Source organism: Dermochelys coriacea, chromosome 1 (genome assembly GCF_009764565.3).
Source record: "Dermochelys coriacea isolate rDerCor1 chromosome 1, rDerCor1.pri.v4, whole genome shotgun sequence".
NCBI classification, from domain to species: Eukaryota; Metazoa; Chordata; order Testudines; family Dermochelyidae; genus Dermochelys; species Dermochelys coriacea.
In genome coordinates, this window is record NC_050068.2 from 163,438,077 (window position 1) to 163,456,660 (window position 18,584).

The 18,584-nt window shown below is 40.4% G+C and overlaps 1 protein-coding gene across 4 annotated transcripts in view; it reads left to right on the forward strand.

The window, feature by feature from the left end:
• RUNX1 (RUNX family transcription factor 1) overlaps window positions 1-17,704 on the forward strand; it is a 219,900-nt gene extending 202,196 nt beyond the window's left edge. For all 4 annotated transcript variants that reach the window (XM_038421705.2, XM_043507725.1, XM_043507721.1 and 1 more), the window contains 2 exons: window positions 9,218-9,379; window positions 15,268-17,704. In XM_038421705.2, coding sequence (XP_038277633.1) covers window positions 9,218-9,379; window positions 15,268-15,761 — 656 coding nt within the window. In that variant the 3' untranslated portion in view covers window positions 15,762-17,704. The remainder of the gene's footprint in view (window positions 1-9,217; window positions 9,380-15,267) is intronic.
• The last annotated feature ends 880 nt before the right edge of the window (window positions 17,705-18,584 follow it).

Here is an 18,584-nt window from a genome sequence, read left to right on the forward strand (position 1 = left end):
AAAGAACAATGCATCCTTAATTTACAAAACTTAGCTTTCTGATTTCTGTGTGTCGCTGGCACTGTGAGACTCTGCCATTTGCACATAACGCAGTCGTGTTCTTCAAAGCAACAGTGACGCCAGACCAGAAAGAGTGTGCTTACTCAGTGGGAGAGATGGTTTATATTTCATCTGAGCAGCTTATGTACTAACCTGCTAGAACAGCACACACATTGATTGTGAAATCACAGTTTTCACAGTTCAGTGCTTGCTCTGTTGCGCCTCCCAGTGTTGGCATCAGGTTAGCAAGAAGAACTGCATAAGATTCCCAAGGGTCCCCAGACAATCAGTATTTCATAAGCATTCCATCTTTATTATTTATGTATTTATTTGGCAGTACAATACAGCATGCAAGCTGTTCTCTGCTTCTAGCTTGGACAGTTCATTAGGGAGGACCTAAACCGCAGTGTAGGGGAATGGAGGGGGCGGGGGCTCCCTTCAGCAAGTACTTTCTTCCATTGCCTTTGGTATCCTTTTGCCATTTTAGCTATTTTGCAGCATTCACTTGCTGACATGGCCTGGAATAGAGTGAAACAAGTTAAAACAAACAGCTAGGGAGTGCTTGGTTTTTCCCTTCTTTAAGAGGGCAGCCTTACCAGAGTGCCCTCATGTGGCAAGCACACCTGCCTCAGTTTCCCCTCCTTTTAAGTCCCCAGAAATAGTCCAAAGCATCTGCCCAAATATACACATAGCCTGTGTGGAGTTCATGTAATCCAAAAGTACTGTGCCCCTAAATCGTAACAGAACCAGTCCCAGTACCATAAACCAGCAGTCCCCCAGCTTGGTCCAAACAGTAAGCGCAACATACATAGAGGAATGCATCCGATGAAATGAGCTATAGCTCATGAAAGCTTATGCTCAAATAAATTTGTTTGTCTCTAAGGTGCCACAAGTACTCATTTGCTTTTTGCGAATACAGACTAACACGGCTGCTACTCTGAAACATACAACCCTGGCATCACCATGTCCCAGCTCTCCACCACAGCCCCAGCTTCCCTCACCACACCCCAGCACTCAGCCTAGTCCTCTCCTGTCCTGGTACCAGGAGAGCCAGCCCTGCCCTTCCAGCTGGGATGCAACCCTGCTTTTCCTAGTGGGAACATCCTAGCCAGTGGAGCATCACTTGTCATGGTGTCTCTGGGCCCAGCTCTCCAGCCCTGGAGACGTCAGAGAGTAAGTCCCTCCACTGCACCCCTGCCTTGAGCCCTCTCTGGCCCTTGGCTCTGGCTCAGAGCCAGCAGGCATCTCCCTCTGCTGCTCTTGCTGCCTTCAGCCCTTTCCAGCCCTGACTCTCTGGCTTGAAGACACCCTGCCTTGCTGCTCACCTTAGCCTTGTAAACACCTTCTGCTTCCTTCCAGGACATTCTCCAGTCCCTCTGGCCTCTGGCAGCTCTCACCTGCCTCTGACTGAACCAGTCTGCTCTGACTCACTGGGACTCTTATTTCCTGGTTTCCTCCAGGGACTTCACTGGGTCTCTCCTTGATCCCTTTTAGCCTCCAGTTGCAATCCTGGTCTTAATTGGCCATACAGGAAAACCTGCTCTGGCACAGGGGTTCTGGACCTACTTCATTTACTGGGGCCAGCCGCCCAGTAACATCCCCTGTCCCACCCATTTTTAAAGAAGAAGTAGTTGAAACTGTTCATGTGTTATTTTACAGAATTGCAGTGGGGGGCATTAAAAACTGGAGGATGATGGTCCCCAGCAGTTAGAGGCACTCTGGGATTTGCATCCTCAAGACTCATTTCTGTGGCAATGCCTAAAAGAAAGTAGCCAACTGACAAATTAGGGTTACATAGAGGGCAAGCTGGGGACTGATGGTACATAGACAATAAATAAAAAGCAGAACTAACACTAGAACTGCCAGCCATCACCTTGGCCTCTTGGCCTGTTGTGTCTCATCCTCTCCAATATTTGTGTTTCCTTTTTCGTCTCTCACATTATAGGCTGCGCACTTTGTAGAGACTGTATCTTCTTACATAGCTTTAGAACACCCAGCATATGTTGGCAACTGCTGCAATAATAATAAGCTTAGGGAATTCCACAAATACCGCAGTAAAGGTAAATTAATATGGTGCAATTAAGAGTAACCTTTTGAAAGGTTGCCACTCTAGCCCATATTGTGCTCTAAAACCTAAGGAACTGATGCCACTGCAGGAATTGTATGGAGCTGCACGCATTTCATGGTCCCATGGGAGACAATTTAGAGGCTCAAACTCCTCTAGAACTCCTCAAACAGTTTGAACATTTCACAAAACCTCAGCAGCGCTGACATAAAAGTAAATATTGGGGTATGAGGCCAGTGCTGAAGGTGCCTTTTAAGGAGATTAAGTAGCTTTGGCAGTGCCATGAAAACATGATGTGCACCATAATCCTGTTTGGCCTTCATTTACACCAGTTCATGTAGTGGAAGGGCTACATGAGGTAATCTGGGGGCTCCACACAATCAGAGATTTCAAGCCAACAGTGTGCCATGAAGTGCATATAAAAGGGGGGTTATCTTGTGGCTCCCACAGAGGAAGGCACTGAAGTCGATGTGGAACAGGCAGCTAAACCTTAAGCATGTAAAGACAATGGAGTGGTGGCAGCCACTGGAATTCTCAGCCAAAAGAGCCATTGTCAACCATTGCAAATCTAGTGTGAGGTTTTCAAAGCCGCAGTGGGGATTTGGATGCCCAATTCCCATTCATTTCCAATTTTCAAGCCCTGGAGTGGCTTTAAAAATCCCACCCCTAAAATTTGTGCCCACTTCCACGAATCCCAAACATCTTCTTGCCGTTACATTGGGAAATGGCTCTGTGGTGTGACAGAGCAGCGAAGTAGTTTCCACCATGTGTCATGCTCAGGGGAAGCACCCTGTATAGTGAAATAGCTGAGGGTGGAATTTTTACAGTTTGCTCTGTAATTTTCCAGTTCCTCATATGCCAGCACTGAGAAGCATTAGAATATTTGCCTTGTGTGTCTGCTGCTGCCAGCGATGACCTGGCCCTTTGGAAAGTGCCACCTTCTCAAAGCCACTGACTAATCCTTTCAGCTGCTGAAAGATGACACAGCTTTCCAAAGTGCTGCTGTAGGCTGGGATTTAAGGCTTGTCTTTGTGATTTGTTGGGCCCAAGTTGGTAGGAAAGGGAGAGAGTGATGGAGCCATGCTGGTCATGCTGCTGGATGGTAGATCAGGTCAAATCAGTGCAAGATTGTAGGGCCCCAATCGGTCCCTTGTGCACCTGGGGTTGGAAGGAGTAGATGGAAGATGGTGAGGGTGGCAGTGAATGAAGCAGAGAAAGGAATGTGAAAGATTATGGAGAAATAAGGGAGAGTAAAAGGAAAGAGGGAGAGAGAAAAAATGAAAAGAACTTTGCAAAATGTCTTCATTCTTTTCCTGAGGCCTAAAACTTCCCTCCTCTCAGCCCATTGCCCCTGTTCAGCAAGAAACCTCTCTGAATGAACATGTCTAATCAAGACCATTCCTAACTTTCACTGACAGAGAGGGAAATTTGCATGATGAGAACTGCTTCCCTTTAGAAAGTTTGGCAAATCATGCAGGCGGTGGGAAAAAAGAAAATGAATACTGGAGTCAGTGAAGATTGGTAAAGTAGTTGATGGCCCTAGTCATTTCTTATCTCCCTCTGGGATGACATTAGTAAGCCCCTGCTTAGCCATTGAGATGGGATTCCAGCCTTCTTTCATCCCATCTTTTGTGCCAGATGTTCCCTTTAAGGTGCTAGCCAGGACCGGGGAGGAGTTGCAAAGTTTGACACTATGTGACTGGTAGAAATTTTTGCGTGTGACTGACAGACATTTTGGAACTTGAGAGAAATGGCTGGACACTGCAGAGGCTGTTTCACATTTTGTGTGCAGCATGCTACCAGGGACTGACTCATGTTATTATGGAATTTTAACTGATACAGATATCTGGCTAAGCAACTGCTTGCTACTTGTATATACTTGTGGGTGACTCCCTTTTACCCATTGACCCTTGTGCTGTAAAATCATTTCTGGAAGGCAAGATGTCAAGATAATAAGACTTTTTAGCTAGGTATGTATTGTTTATGGGAATGAAACATTATTTTCATGTGGTGCCTTTGGAATTTACCCTAGTTTAGCCAGGGGCGTTCAGGTAAAATGGAGGTAAAATGCACCCAAATCTAGTCAAGGGGGTACCTATTACCTTGCTGATTACGGATGCATCATTCTCAATCCTGACTCGCACCATAAAAAACTGACTCACATCCTGCAGCTCTTTGCTGAAGCTTCCAGTAAACACACTGTGTCATAGTGAGATTTGGCTCACATTGCTCCACTTGGCTAAGATCAGACTGTAATGTCTGATCTGCAGTGACACAGATCTGTCTCACTCTGTACTATGTAGTACACTGTCTCACTCTGTACTATGGTGGCACAAACCAGCTCCAAAGGCAGATTGTATCCTGCCCAGCACAGACAAGACAGAAATTCACATAATCATCAAGAAAGTTCTCTTCATTCTCATAGGCACAGTGGTACCAGCTATCTGATTTCCATAACTGATTGACCACTTAAACTTAAAACTTCCAATCTCTTTAAGGAATTAGTTTTATACCACAACGATTAAGAAGTTTCAGATTATAAGATCTTTTATGTAGTTTCCCTCCTATGGTCCAATATGGATTTTTTTTACCTTAGAAATGAGTGGGTGTTGAAAACAGACCCACCCACTACCACAACAAAGGGGCCAAATCCTCAGCTTGGGTAAATTGGCACAGTTCTAATGAAGTTTGAGTAACTGTGCTGATTTACACCAGCTGAGCATCTGGCTTTATTTTGCTGTACATTTTGAAGTGTAAGTCTGCTCCGAAAAGTGGTTCTATAGAAACGGCATCATGAAGCTCTGTGTTTGTTGTGTCTCACTGATTTCTATGTCATGTGTGCTCAGTTTACAGGTAAAGAGCTATTTGGGAGGTTTTTTAATGACTGCCCCACAAAATCACTTTGGGCTCTGAAGCCAAGCTGAGTTCTTTCCTACTCATGCATCCTCACCATTAATAAAGGTTCTGTAGGCCAAATTATGTCCTGAGTTATATCTGTGCAACTCCATTGCCTGGCAGGTATTTGCTCACTCTTGTTCTGCAGTGCTAACAAACAGTAAAAAAGAGAAAAAGTCCCTAAAGTCAGCAAATGAGACTGAATACACACAGGGAACAGATCTGCTAAGTAAGAAGGCATTTCTTTTACACAATCACTTTTCAGAGTACAGTTGTGGGTTGTACTGGACTAAAGAGTGTTACAAGTATTATATAAATGGCTTAGACAGCTCTTGGGAGAGTTGCATGTGCAACATGGCATTTTGCATGGGGACTCAAATCCAACCTTACTACCGTTTGCAGTCATGAGTCATACAGTTCTGGAAAATCACCACTGTTAAAGCATGATACTTCTGTAGTGCAATTATTTGGTGCCAAGCACACATTAGCAGGAATATGTGCTAACAATTATGGGGCTGTGCAAAAAGTTCTCCACCGCCACCTGCTGACAAACCAGTGACAGTGAAGTCTCAGGTTGGAAGGCAGAATTATCAACATTCTTTGAAGATGCCAACCTTCTGCAAATTATGCTTTGATTTTCCACTGCAACAATCATTAGAAAAATGCTATATGTGAGACCACAAGAAGCAACATGGGAGGGAAGAGATTTAACCCTCTTACCTGAGTCTTTTGCCAACGCTTATTTTATTAACCATTAAACATTACGCAACATTGGCACTGTTTAATTATGAGGGCTTTTTTTAAAAAGCCAAATACCACAACTTTTTCATGGCACTACAACATGACAGAGGCATGAAAGATGGTCCAATAATCATGCTTAATAGCTTGTTAGGCAGGAGGCCGAGATCTAGTGACTACACAACAAGGTGTGAATTACTGTGCTGTAATTATTGCCCTGGAGTGTTTTATTGCAATTACTAACTGTTTTCATTTTTTGAAATATATTTTCTCCTGTGATGAAAAGCAGAAATGAAAGTACATGCTAATAGGAGAAATGCAGAAAGAATTGGGCCCAGATCCTCAAATTGGTGTAAACAGCTGCAGCTCCACTGACTTCATGCTGTTTTTATCTCCTTTTAAATAATTCTGCAATCCTATTTGGCATTAAGACCCCAAAGGCCCTAAAGCCCCTATTATTTTCCCTGAAGTTAAACTGGAGTACCTCCAGCTCTCTTTAAAGATTCTTTTGGAGATACTATGGTTTGGGAAGAAACTCAGATTTTTTTAAAGCAGGTTTTCATACATTTAACTTCTCTCTCTCTTTCTCTCTCTCACACACACACACACACACACACCCCTCCCCAACACACCAACTTCCCCACCCCAGGTTGCTACATTTTGATAAAATTAAATCTTTACTGTGATTTGGAAGAGAATGGTGAGTTGGGGGGGGGGGATTGTATTTCTTTAAACAGCCTCATTCTGCCTCCAGCTGTGACAGTCTGCAGTTCAAGTTAAGATAAACTGAAAGCTCACTGTTGGGTCCTAAAGAAAGAAGGATATCAGAAATATTTCCAGCTCCCTTTGAAGTCAGTGGAAATGCTCCCATTGACCTTTGTGGAAGCCCTAAATACTGAAACAGTGGCGGAACCCTCTCCCCACCTCCACCCCTCAAAAAAAAAAAACCTACAGAAATTTTCCAGTGCTATTTTCATCACTTTATTTGGTAGTAATTGACTGAAGGAAGAGGCGGATGGGGTCAGTGAGTTTCCAACCCAGGTATTGTGGTTATGCTGCATTAGTGTCATTGAATGGAATGCAATTTGTTAACCAATCAGAGCTTTTCATCTTTAAAGCCATTCTACGCCAACTACTAATGAAAATTATGTGTTTGGGAATTCAGGTAACAAAATATAAGCTTGATTTTTGGCAGTTAGATTTTTTTTACTTGAGGAAGACTGAGATGGGTTATGGGGTTAGTAATGAGATACAGAAGCCTTTCATTTCTCTGTCACTGCTTCAGATCCATCTCAGGTCAACAGTAATTGACAGTGGACCTTGAATGAGCTAGATCAAATACATTGGTAGCCTCTGGCCAGTTGCTAATGGGCATGTGCATGCATTATAAAATACACCACTCTTGGGTTTCTGGCCAGGGCACAGCACTGAGGCAGCTGTACTGGCATTAAAAGAGAAGTAGAGTTTGTATTTCAGTGTTCAGACTGCCGACTCCTTCAGTTTTAGACACAATCAGTGAGAAGGTGGTGCTGACCCATCTATGTGGCATAACGAATAGGTGGTGTGACTGCCTCCCATTATCCTCTCCAAGAAGAGCCAGAGCAAGATGATGGGTAGCTACTGCTGCTTCCCAAAGGCACTCACATGTTGATCCCCATAGGTAGAGATCCTTCCTCACTCTTCTTCAAAATCTACCAGCCAAGACAGAGCACATGAGAGCAGGAGATAAGTATGCTGAATCATGGGGGTTCCACTGTGAAACAAACTTCCAGGGCTGATTAGACTAATTCAGTGTATGACCACATTTAGGGCATGCTGCAAGAGCCTTCCCTCTTTGAAATAGTTTTCCTACCATAACTGGAAATGGTGGTGAAAGAAAACAGAAGCAAATACAAATGAAGTGGAGCTTCTTCCCTCCAAGGAAGGAAGAAGAGCGGAGAGTCCAGAAAGCCCACTAAGGACCTTCTTCTGCAGTGATGGGGTATTAGAAAATCCCTCAGATAAAAGAGGTAAAAAAAATGGCTTCTGGGATAGCAGTCTCAGGAGATTCACCAAAAACTGAATGGGCAAGGAGACTGAACTATACAGTTTTCCTGCTAGAGTTGGTCCTTCCAGGATCCAATTATCCTGGCACTCAGGTGAACAGACATATTGAAATCAATGAGACTAGATTGATTTAGTAGGTTTCATCTGCAAGTAGCTTTACAAGTAATTTTTTAAAAGGCCAGGTTACTCCACTCTGCTTTTGGATAAATCTCCACTTCCAAACAAACGAAAGAAACTAAATGTAGATCTCATCTCCGTAATGCGCAACAAAATAAAAATCTCCAAATATGGTTTCTTATGGAAGCTCAAAGTCCTCCACCTCGAACTTGAGAGCAATTCTTTCCATGCTGGTATCCATTTGGTGCATGGTATCAGCTTTTTGCCACTCTGATATTTGTGTCTTTCAAAGGGACAATTGGTCAGTTTGAGCGGTAGAAGAAAATTCTCACTGTTGGGAAAACTAGTGAGAAACACAGATTTGTGGGAAAAAGAGACAATTTCCATTCTTGCTTTGTGTAAAAAGTAAAAGGCAGCTTGTGCAGATGGGAAAATGCCTGTTTCGCATGTGGATGCTCAGTTGGCAAAAAGAGGCGATTCCTACAATGAACAAACTGCTTTGGACAAATATAAATACTGCCCCTCATCCCTGCTACAAACCTTTGACCCCAAACTTAAGTCAAACTAGTTCTGAGGCTAAAAAATAACTGATTAACTTTCTGCCCTATTTTAAAAAAGACTGTTTGCATTTCCAGATTTCGCCTAGAAGCACCAGAAATCATGAAATATCCTGTTTTCCCAATTTTTCAGTTCCAAGAGGCTTGCACCAGAACTCCTATTTCTGAAGTTCATCTAACTCTATTCATTTCATTCACATCTATTAACAAACCTTCCGTAATCACTGTAATCACTATCTCTAACAAAATATATTGTGACAGAACTAAGTCTGGAATTTTCAAGTAAGCCTAAGGGCATTAAACATCCACATCCTTTTGAACTGGGCACCTAACTCCCTTAGGATCCTTTGAATATCCCAGTCTAAACGGTCACAATTTAGCATAGCTGTCTTCTACTCAGTGACATGTGAGTCTTACTTTTGTGGCACAGCAACAACAACACTGCACAACTGAAATACTAGTGTACCTCAACAATGAACAGTTTGTGCATTGACACTTTCACCTTGGGAAGCTTAATCCGTTTTTCCCTGATCACCATCAATGTGAATTATCAAAAAGCTTCAACTAATCAAAAATCACAGCAGTACAAATAACATTTTAAAGAGCAATTCATCTGAAGGTGTCTTAACAAAGGGGAATGTTTGAAATGAATTGTAATGATGTTTCTGTATAAACCATTTGGTTCAGTTCCTATGTCTGATCACTGGTGTTTAGAGGCTAAAAATAACCTCTCTCTCTCAATACTTCTTTTCCTTTGCAGATACAAGGCAAGTACAGCCATCTCCTCCATGGTCCTATGATCAGTCCTACCAGTACTTGGGATCAATTGCCACACCCTCAGTGCACCCTGCCACTCCAATTTCACCTGGGAGAGCTAGTGGCATGACATCCCTCACTGCAGAACTCTCAAGCCGTCTCTCAAGTAAGTACCTAAAAGTTATTCACACTAAACAGGTTTCAGAGTAGCAGCCGTGTTAGTCTGTATTCGCAAAAAGAAAAGGAGTACTTGTGGCATCTTAGAGACTAACAAATTTCTCTAAGGTGCCACAAGTACTCCTTTTCTTTTCACACTAAACAGGTACCACCAAATCCATGTGACTGTTTCCAAACCACAGAGATACCAGTGGTTGGAGCTTCTTAGCATGTTATTACCTTTTTACTCAATTCAGGATGAAAAACATTTTGAGTCTGCAAGAAAATGTTTTCAAGTGTTTACTTGGCTTTGCCTAAGTGATGGGGAAATCCAGAATGTCACTGTCAAAAACCAAAAGAGAAATTAATTTTAGATGCTTTGAAATGGGAGATATGCAGAACTATAAAAATAGTTTAGATTTTTTTTTTTGGAAAGCTGCAATATCTGCCAAGAAATGAATGCTGCGGATGTTTCATCTCCGCTTCCTTCCCTCACACTAAATTCAGAGCAGATCACAGAAGATTAGGGGCTTACAGCTGAACAGAGGATGATGGGTTTTTTGACATTTTAAGGGTTGTGTTTTACTGTGTCATGTTATGTCTTTGTCGAATTGCACTGCAGAACTTTACAGGCCAACATGAAAATGTATCTCTAAATGAACACTTACCACCTGGTTTTGTATCATTTACCACAGTCCATCTACTGACATTAACCCCCACATCTTGAACCAACATTTGGGTATTCACCATCGTGCATTCTCTTTAAATGAATGGGAACCACACAACTAAAAGTTCCTACACAGCTCTTTGGAACTTTACCCCTTGACAGCAAATTTCGGCCTTGTTGGAGTACATAGGGATCCTTCTGACATCAGTGGGACCCTTTGAGTGGCCTATAGTCTATGCTGCTGTTGAACTTGTAGTGGGTTGTACCTGCTTAAAAATACTGTTTTTAAAGATGCACTTTTTAATCACTTACCTATCCTTATCTTGGCTTCTCAGTAGAAGTAGGTTATCTTGTCAAGGTTAGGGGACAGCTAGATATTAAAGCAGGCTGAAAATTGATAATGGCTTTTTGTGGAAAATTGAAACTTAAAAAAAAACTTCTGTGAAATGTTTTTGTTTTGTTTTTCAGTGACAAGCTAAAACCAAAACAATGAAACATTTTGATTATTTTTGTTTTTTCTTCCTCTTTCACTCCTTTTTTTCCTCCCGCCACCTCCTTTTCCATGAGCAAAATAAAAAAGTGAGAAAGAAAAAAGAAAAATCAGGAGGGAAAAATCATTAGCTGACTAACCAGAAATTTTTAAACCAAACAAAATTGTCCAGGAAAGATTTTATTTACAAATGAAAAACTATTTTTTGGTTGAAAATTGTTTTGGAACCAAACATTTTGACCAGCTTTAACATACAGATTTTGTGTGTGTGTGTTAAAGATGGTAGGAAAACTAATTTAAACTCTTTTTTTTAAAGACATATTTTTGCCCCTATTTTTTCTCCAGTTCGTACATGCGTACAGGTGTCTATGTAAAGGGGACACTCTTTCATCTTGCCTTACCACTCCGGCATAACATTATCACTGACAGGAAAATCACTTCCAACTCCAACACATAAAGAAATACGCCACATGCCCTGAGTTCATCTCACGCAGACAGTATTACAAAACCTTAACTCTGATCTCAAGGAAATAGTTCACTTACAGTTATTATAGAAATACGCACACTAAGTTACTGTGTGATGAGTTATTTTATGTGGGAAACTGTGAGATCGGTGGAAAGGTTTTACATTACAGCACCTCAGATTAATTTGGGGGGTGTAATATGTTTCTGCATCTATTGGAGGTGGAAGTGGGTTCCATGTGGAGATGCAGAATCTGTCAGTGACCGGAGTTAGTGTTATAGAATTATAGAATCTCAGGGTTGGAAGGGACCTTAGGAGGTCATCTAGTCCAACCCACTGCTCAAAGCAGGACCAATCCCCAATTTTTGCTGTCTGAGTGCTTCTTTCACTTGCAATTTCCTTGCTTTCGTGGGTGGGTTTTACCTTCAAGCAACCTTAACTGGTTTGTAATTAAGTTTTTGTTTGTGGGATATTTTTTAGATTTTAAATACTCTTCCATAGTCACATAAAATCTCTCTTTGTATCATTGTAAGTCCCCCAGGAAAACCCACACTTGCACACAAAAACACTCCAAGGAACTTCTCTTTGGCAAGATCATCAAAACAACAAGTTCTGGAAGTTTGTAGGGCAAGTTAAGTGCAGCTATGATAGTCAAAAAAAAAATGAGGAAAATTTTCAAACTGATGAACAGGGACATTTTTGAAACATCATAACATTAAAATTCATTTTCTGATTTTGTCAGATTTGCCATAAACAAACCCTATCCTGGCCTTAGGTGTGGCATATGAAACTTCAAAGACACTGATCTCTCTCTGGGAAAGTTGGTAGTAGAGGAAGTATTGAATATTAGGACCACAATGTGAATCTAGCGTCAACCTTCACTGTAGATTAGCTGCCACCATTCCATAATACTGTATAACTGCAATTTAAAATTGCAATGTGGTGCTGTATGGTGGAAGGAAATGTATTCAGAGGTTCATTGATCTTGTTAAACAAAAAGGCAGCCTACTTGTAACATGGCAGACTCAGAAATGAAGCCTACACCATATGTCAGAGTTCTTCTAAGAAAGGTTTAGAAACTCATTGAAGAAATCTGGCTATGACAAGCTGTCAGAACCTGACACTGTAATATGTCTGTTCTACCTTTCAATCCAGTCAGAGCAGAGTGCTTTGTTTTTCTTCTTCCTAGTGCTTCCTTCTGCACACACACTCCTTTCATACAGACTCCACCCCTTGTCAGACAGGAGTTGTCTTCAGGAAAGTTTTCTTATTATTGTTATTTTGATAATACATAGCTGCCAAGTCAGAGGACTGACAGCTTCCATTCATCTGAGTCAGGATGAAGATCCTTTTAAGGAGGCCATTATCTGTTCAGGTTCTTTAATCCCTTTGGAGGAGGCGATGGTGGGGGGAGCCCACTTTCATCTGTGTCAAAGCAATGGGACCAGAATGTAGCTGTCGTAAATAGAAAGGAGCATAAACACTGCCAAATTACATGTAAAAAATGTAATAAGAAAAGCCAAAAAGGAGTTTGAAGAACAGCTAGCCAAAAACTCAAAAGGTAATAACAAAATGTTTTTTAAGTACATCGGAAGCAGGGAGCCTGCTAAACAACCAGCGGGGCCCCTGGACGATCGAGATACAGAAGGAGCACTTAAAGACAATAAAGTCATCGCAGAGAAAGTAAATGAATTCTTTGCTTCAGTCTTCACAGCTGAGGATGTTAGGGAGATTCCCAAACCTGAGCCATCTTTTGTAGGTGACAAATCCTGAGGAATTGTCACAGATTGAAGTGTCACTGGAGGAAGTTTTGGAATTAATTGAGAAACTTAACAATAACAAGTCATCAGGACCTGATGGCATTCACCCAAGAGTTCTGAAAGAACTCAACTGTGAAATTGTGGAACTATTAACTATGGTTTGTAACCTGTCCTTTAAATCAGCTTCTGTACCCAATGACTGAAAGATAGCTAATGTAACGACAATATTTAAGAAGGATTCTAGAGGTGATCCTGGCAATTACAGACCGGTAAGTCTAATGTCAGTACCAGGCAAATTAATTGAAACAATAGTAAAGAATAAAATTGTCAGACACATAGAAGAACATAAATTGTTGCGCAAATGTCAACATGATTTCTGTAAAGGGAGATCATGTCTTACTAATCTATTAGAGTTCTTTGAGGGGGTCAACAAACATATGGACAAGGGGGATCCAGTGGACATAGTGTATTTAGATTTCCAGAAAGCCTTTGACAAGGTCCTTCACCAAAGGCTCTTACGTAAATTAAGTTGTCATGAGATAAGAGGGAAGATCCTTTCATGGATTGAGAACTGGTTAAAAGACAGGGAACAAAGGGTAGGAATAAATGGTAAATGTTCAGAATGGAGAGGGGTAACTAGTGGTGTTCCCCAAGGGTCAGTCCTAGGACCAATCCTATTCAACTTATTCATAAACAATCTGGAGAAAGGGGTAAACAGTGAGGTGGCAAAGTTTGCAGATGATACTAAACTGCTCAGGATAGTTAAGATCAAAGCAGACTGTGAAGAACTTCAAAAATATCTCACAAAACTAAGTGATTGGGCAACAAAATGGCAAATGAAATGTAATGTGGATAAATGTAAAGTGATGCACACTGGAAAAAATAACCCCAACTATACATACAATATGATGTGGGCTAATTTAGCTACAACTAATCAGGAGAAAGATCTTGGAGTCATCGTGGATAGCTCTCTGAAGACGTCCACGCAGTGTGCAGCAGCAGTCAAAAAGCAAACGGGATGTTAGGAATCATTTAAAAAGGGATAGAGAATAAGATGGAGACTATCCTATTACCCTTATATATATCCATGGTACGTCCACATCTTAAATACTGCATACAGATATGGTCACCTCATCTCAAAAAAGATATACTGGCATTAGAAAAGGTTCAGAAAGGGGCAACTAAAATGATTAGGGTTTTGGAACGGGTCCCACATGAGGAGAGATTAAAAAAGGCTAGGACCTTCCAGCTTTGAAAAGAGAGGGGATATGATAGAGATATATAAAATCATGAGAGGTGTGGAGAAAGTGAATAAGGAAAAGTTATTTACTTGTTCCCATAATATAAGAACTAGGGGCCACCAAATGAAATGAATGGGTAGCAGGTTTAAAACAAATAAAAAGAAGTTCTTCTTCACTCAGTGTACAGTCAACCTGTGGAACTCCTTGCCTGGGGAGGTTGTGAAGACTAGGACTATAATAGGATTTAAAAGAGAACTGGATAAATTCATAGAGATTAACTCCATTAATGGCTATTAGCCAGGATGGGTAAGGAATGGTGTCCCTAGCCTCTCTTTGTCAGAGGGTGGAGATGGATGGCAGGAGAGAGATCACTTGATCATTACCTGTTAGGTACACTCTCTCTGGGGCACCTGGCATTGGCCACTGTTGGTAGACAGGATACTAGGCTGGATAGACCTTTAGTCTGACCTAATATGGCCGTTCTTATGTTCTTATATCAGTTGTTCAGCTCAGTCAGGTGTGAAACATTTCCATAAAAAAACCCACTTCAATCTTTTAATCCCAAAGTATGCTGCTTGGAAACAAATCTGCAACAGATGTCATTTTGTTGATTTCTTAAAGCCAAGATTTTCAAAAGTCGGAAGTGATTTCAGGAGACCCCGACTTTGGACACCTTAAAAAGACCTGATTTTTCTTAACTTCAGTAATGTTGTTAGGCAATGTGGACCACTATTATTAGCTGTAGTGTACAGAACACACATATGTATACCTAAAAACAGACTCTGCTTCAAGGAGCTTCCGATTTTTAAGACAGATAAATAAGGCAGTTATAAGAGACTAAGCATTGGACTGAAAACCTGCAACACCTGCATTCAAGGTCCCATCTCTGCCAGTGTGTGGTCCTTGGCAAATTACTTAGCTTTGGTGTCTCAGTTTCCCCCTTTCCAAAACTACTTGTTACTATCATGTTCCTACTTCACAAGGCCACTGTGATGACTATTTTGTTAATGTTTATAGAGGACTCTGAAACTGTAAATGCTGCATAGGCTGTAAGTGCTTTGAGAACAAACAAACAAACAAACAAATAAAAACCTAGAGGGCAAGGGCAATCCCTTTTAATTGCTCCTTTACTGAAATGAATCCTAAAGTTTCAGATAGCCAGTGTTACCAGTACCCTATCACTGATCCTCCATGAGAAAGCATTGGCCTTTTGTGACTCGTTAAAATCTTGTTCTTTCCATTTAAAATTGATTTGTTTTTCTTCTCTCAAAAACTAGGTGCTTCTGACCTAACAGCATTCAGTGATCCCAGGGTGGGAATTGATCGCCCGTTCTCTACTCTTCCTTCAATTTCTGATCCTCGTATGCACTATCCTGGAGCATTCACCTACACCCCAACACCTGTCAGTTCAGGAATAGGAATTGGTATGTCTGCTATGACCACTGCCACAAGATATCACACTTATCTCCCTCCTCCATATCCTGGTTCTTCTCAGTCTCAAGGTAGCCCATTTCAGACCAGCTCACCTTCTTACCATCTCTATTATGGAACATCAGCAGGGTCATACCAGTTCTCCATGATGTCTGGGGGAGATCGGTCACCCCCACGTATCCTCCCTCCTTGCACTAATGCTTCCACAGGGTCTACTCTCCTCAACCCCAATCTTCCAAACCAAAGCGATGTGGTGGAGGCAGAAGGTAGTCACAGCAACTCCCCTACCAACATGGGCACCACAGCAAGGCTGGAAGAAGCAGTATGGCGACCATATTGAATTAATTATAAGTAGAGATGGGCCAGGACTAAAGTGCTTTTTATCTGCTGATGCCCATAGGTATCCCATAAATAACTTTTCCTGCCTGTGGGCACTGCCATGTTTATACATCACTTTCAGAAGGAAAGGGTCCAGAAGTCAGGACTTCAGGAATGATGTCATGGTGTTAGCCAATCAGTGAAGGGATGTCATTCTAGAAAAGTAGCCTTTTTCAAGAGCTGAACTTCGGAAAGGAGAACATTTAAGTTGGTCTAGAGATAGGGAAGGTGGGTAGATAGACACCCAGGCTGTTTTCAGACCAGTGGCCTCCAAACATCCTTTATTTTGGAGGTCTCCAAAGTCCTAAAAAGTGCTTTGGTTCACTTCTAATTTTAAGACTTAAAATCTAACACAATCTTGGTGAGTATACTTAGTCATAAGGACGTGTTAGTTATAAGGAAGTATAGGAAGATTCCCAGAGGGAAACTGTGAATGCTTCTGATTTAGCAATGCTGTGAATGAGAAGTTTTATATCTTGGACATTGACTTTTTTACCAGGTTATATATTCCAAAGAATATGGATTTTTTTTATTATTATTAATTTTTAAGGATGCAACTCATCCTGCTTTGCATCTAACTTCTTTTATTTCTTTTTTGGCACCTTATACATTGCAAAAAGATTTCACTTTTTAAAAAAAATCATTCTTGCTTCTTTATTGCTTTGTCAACTGAAAGAATCAGCCCCTTTTCAATGAGGTAATTTAACGTTTTTTTCTTTTGGACTTTGTTTAATGCAATGGCTACAGCCTTAGGTCATTTTTAACTACTGTACTATTATGATTTCCTCAATATTTATGCTTGATGTTTAGACTTTTCTTATTTGTTGATACTATTATTATTTAAATATGCTCTCTTTTTTTATAGCAGCCAAAGTTAAATTTATAACATTGAAAAAAGGCTGAGATAACGATGGGTAATGTGACGTCTAGTTATCTAGCCATATTGTTTACATTTTGCTCCATGTATTTAATCTGCCATTTGAAACCCTATAAAGTCATTCTTTTCCTCTGCTGGTCTTTCAACACCAAGGGTTGAAACACTTGAAGGATCAGCAGTATGGAAGTATATAATTTGTAAAGCAGACACAATGGGGTCATGCATCTCCCTTCAATCAAATATTTAGGGCCATATTCTGCTATTGATCTTGCCTGGGCTTCTTATAGACTTTAGTAGGAGTCAACTACTCATTCAAGGACAGAATCTAGCATATAGTTGGCACTCCAAGAGTGAAATCCTGGTGCCATTTAAGTCAATTGGAGGTTTGCCATTGACTTAAATAGGGTCAGAATTTCACGCAAAGTTTCCAGCACAACACTCTACATACCAGTGTACTCAAAAATAAACCAAATTAACAAATTACAAGTAAATGGAGCTGAAAAGTGCTATCAGACTCAACTGGAAACCAGAATATCAAACAAGTGGAGTTTAAAAGTTCTGTGGTCATATAGTTCTGAAGGAAGAAGAATATTCAAAACTGGTGCACAGAATATTCTGTCCTATAGAAAATTTGCAATGCATTATAATAGTACTAATCTGCTATTATGGAATCATCACTGTTGCCCATCATTAACAGCACAAACATATCAGATGTCACTGTAAATTTTAAGGCACTATTTTATTGGAGAGTTTGGTCTGAATGCATTTGTTGTACTACTCATTAATTACAAACTGCTGATGTTGACATGTGTGCATTCAAAATGATCTGATTGTTATTTAATGTACCTCTTAAATTAGTGAAACAATTGCAGGTCAACTCAGAAGAGTATTTGAAAGCAGGACTTCAGATCAGTGTTTGATGTTTAAAAAAAAATTTAAAGGATTTGAATTACAAAGATCCTTGGCTGCAGGCAGCAAAACAGCTGGACTTATTTAAAACCATTTGTTTTTTGAGTTTTCTTTATATAAATATAAATAAATATATATATATATATATATATATATATATATATATATATATATATATAAATGTTAGGTTTTGCTTCTTTGTTTTGGTCAGATGCAGTAGCACTTTGGAATAAAACAAGTTACAAATTGAAGCATCTAACATGGTCAATGAGGTCATTCTCATGCAAAAAATGGGGAATGTTTCAAAGGATCTCAGTAGAAGCTCAAAGTTGTTTTCTTATTATTTAAAATACATAAATTGGCATTGTCCTTTTAGTTCAATATAAGAATTATATATTAAATTTGCTAAGAACAAAAGAAGTGAAAGACACAAAGCGTTAAAGTATATTTTGAAAGTACGGAGACCATACTGAACTTAAACCAGCCTATGTGACACTTTGCATAGTCAGTGTCTCTTGTCTCCAGTGACCTTGAAAAAAGTCCTTCTTCACTGCTGAGACTGTAGCGCCACTGAAGAATCCATACAAATCCACATGAAAAATCATAAATTAGCCAGAAAACAAACCACATCTGTCTTTTGAAAACTATCCCCCCTTCATGCACAGTAGCCATGTACTTTGTTTTTAAGGAATTGTCTTCATCATCAACAAATGATGAGGCCAATGTACGTGGCATATCTTTGAGACTGTACAAAAGCACTTAGCAGTTGAAAGAAGGAAGTTTAAGTAAGACATTTCCTGTATTCATGTATCTCTAAATTAATTCAGTTTTATCATTCCCATTGTTGAATTAAACCTAAAAGGACAGTTCCATTTCCCTGCAAACTGTTCTGCCCCAGCAGACGGTTCAGGATTCTAATCCCACTAAAATAGACAATAATTCGTATTTTCCCCCAAGGGTTGGGTTTGAATGTTCTTTTTGCAAACTATCATTTGTAAC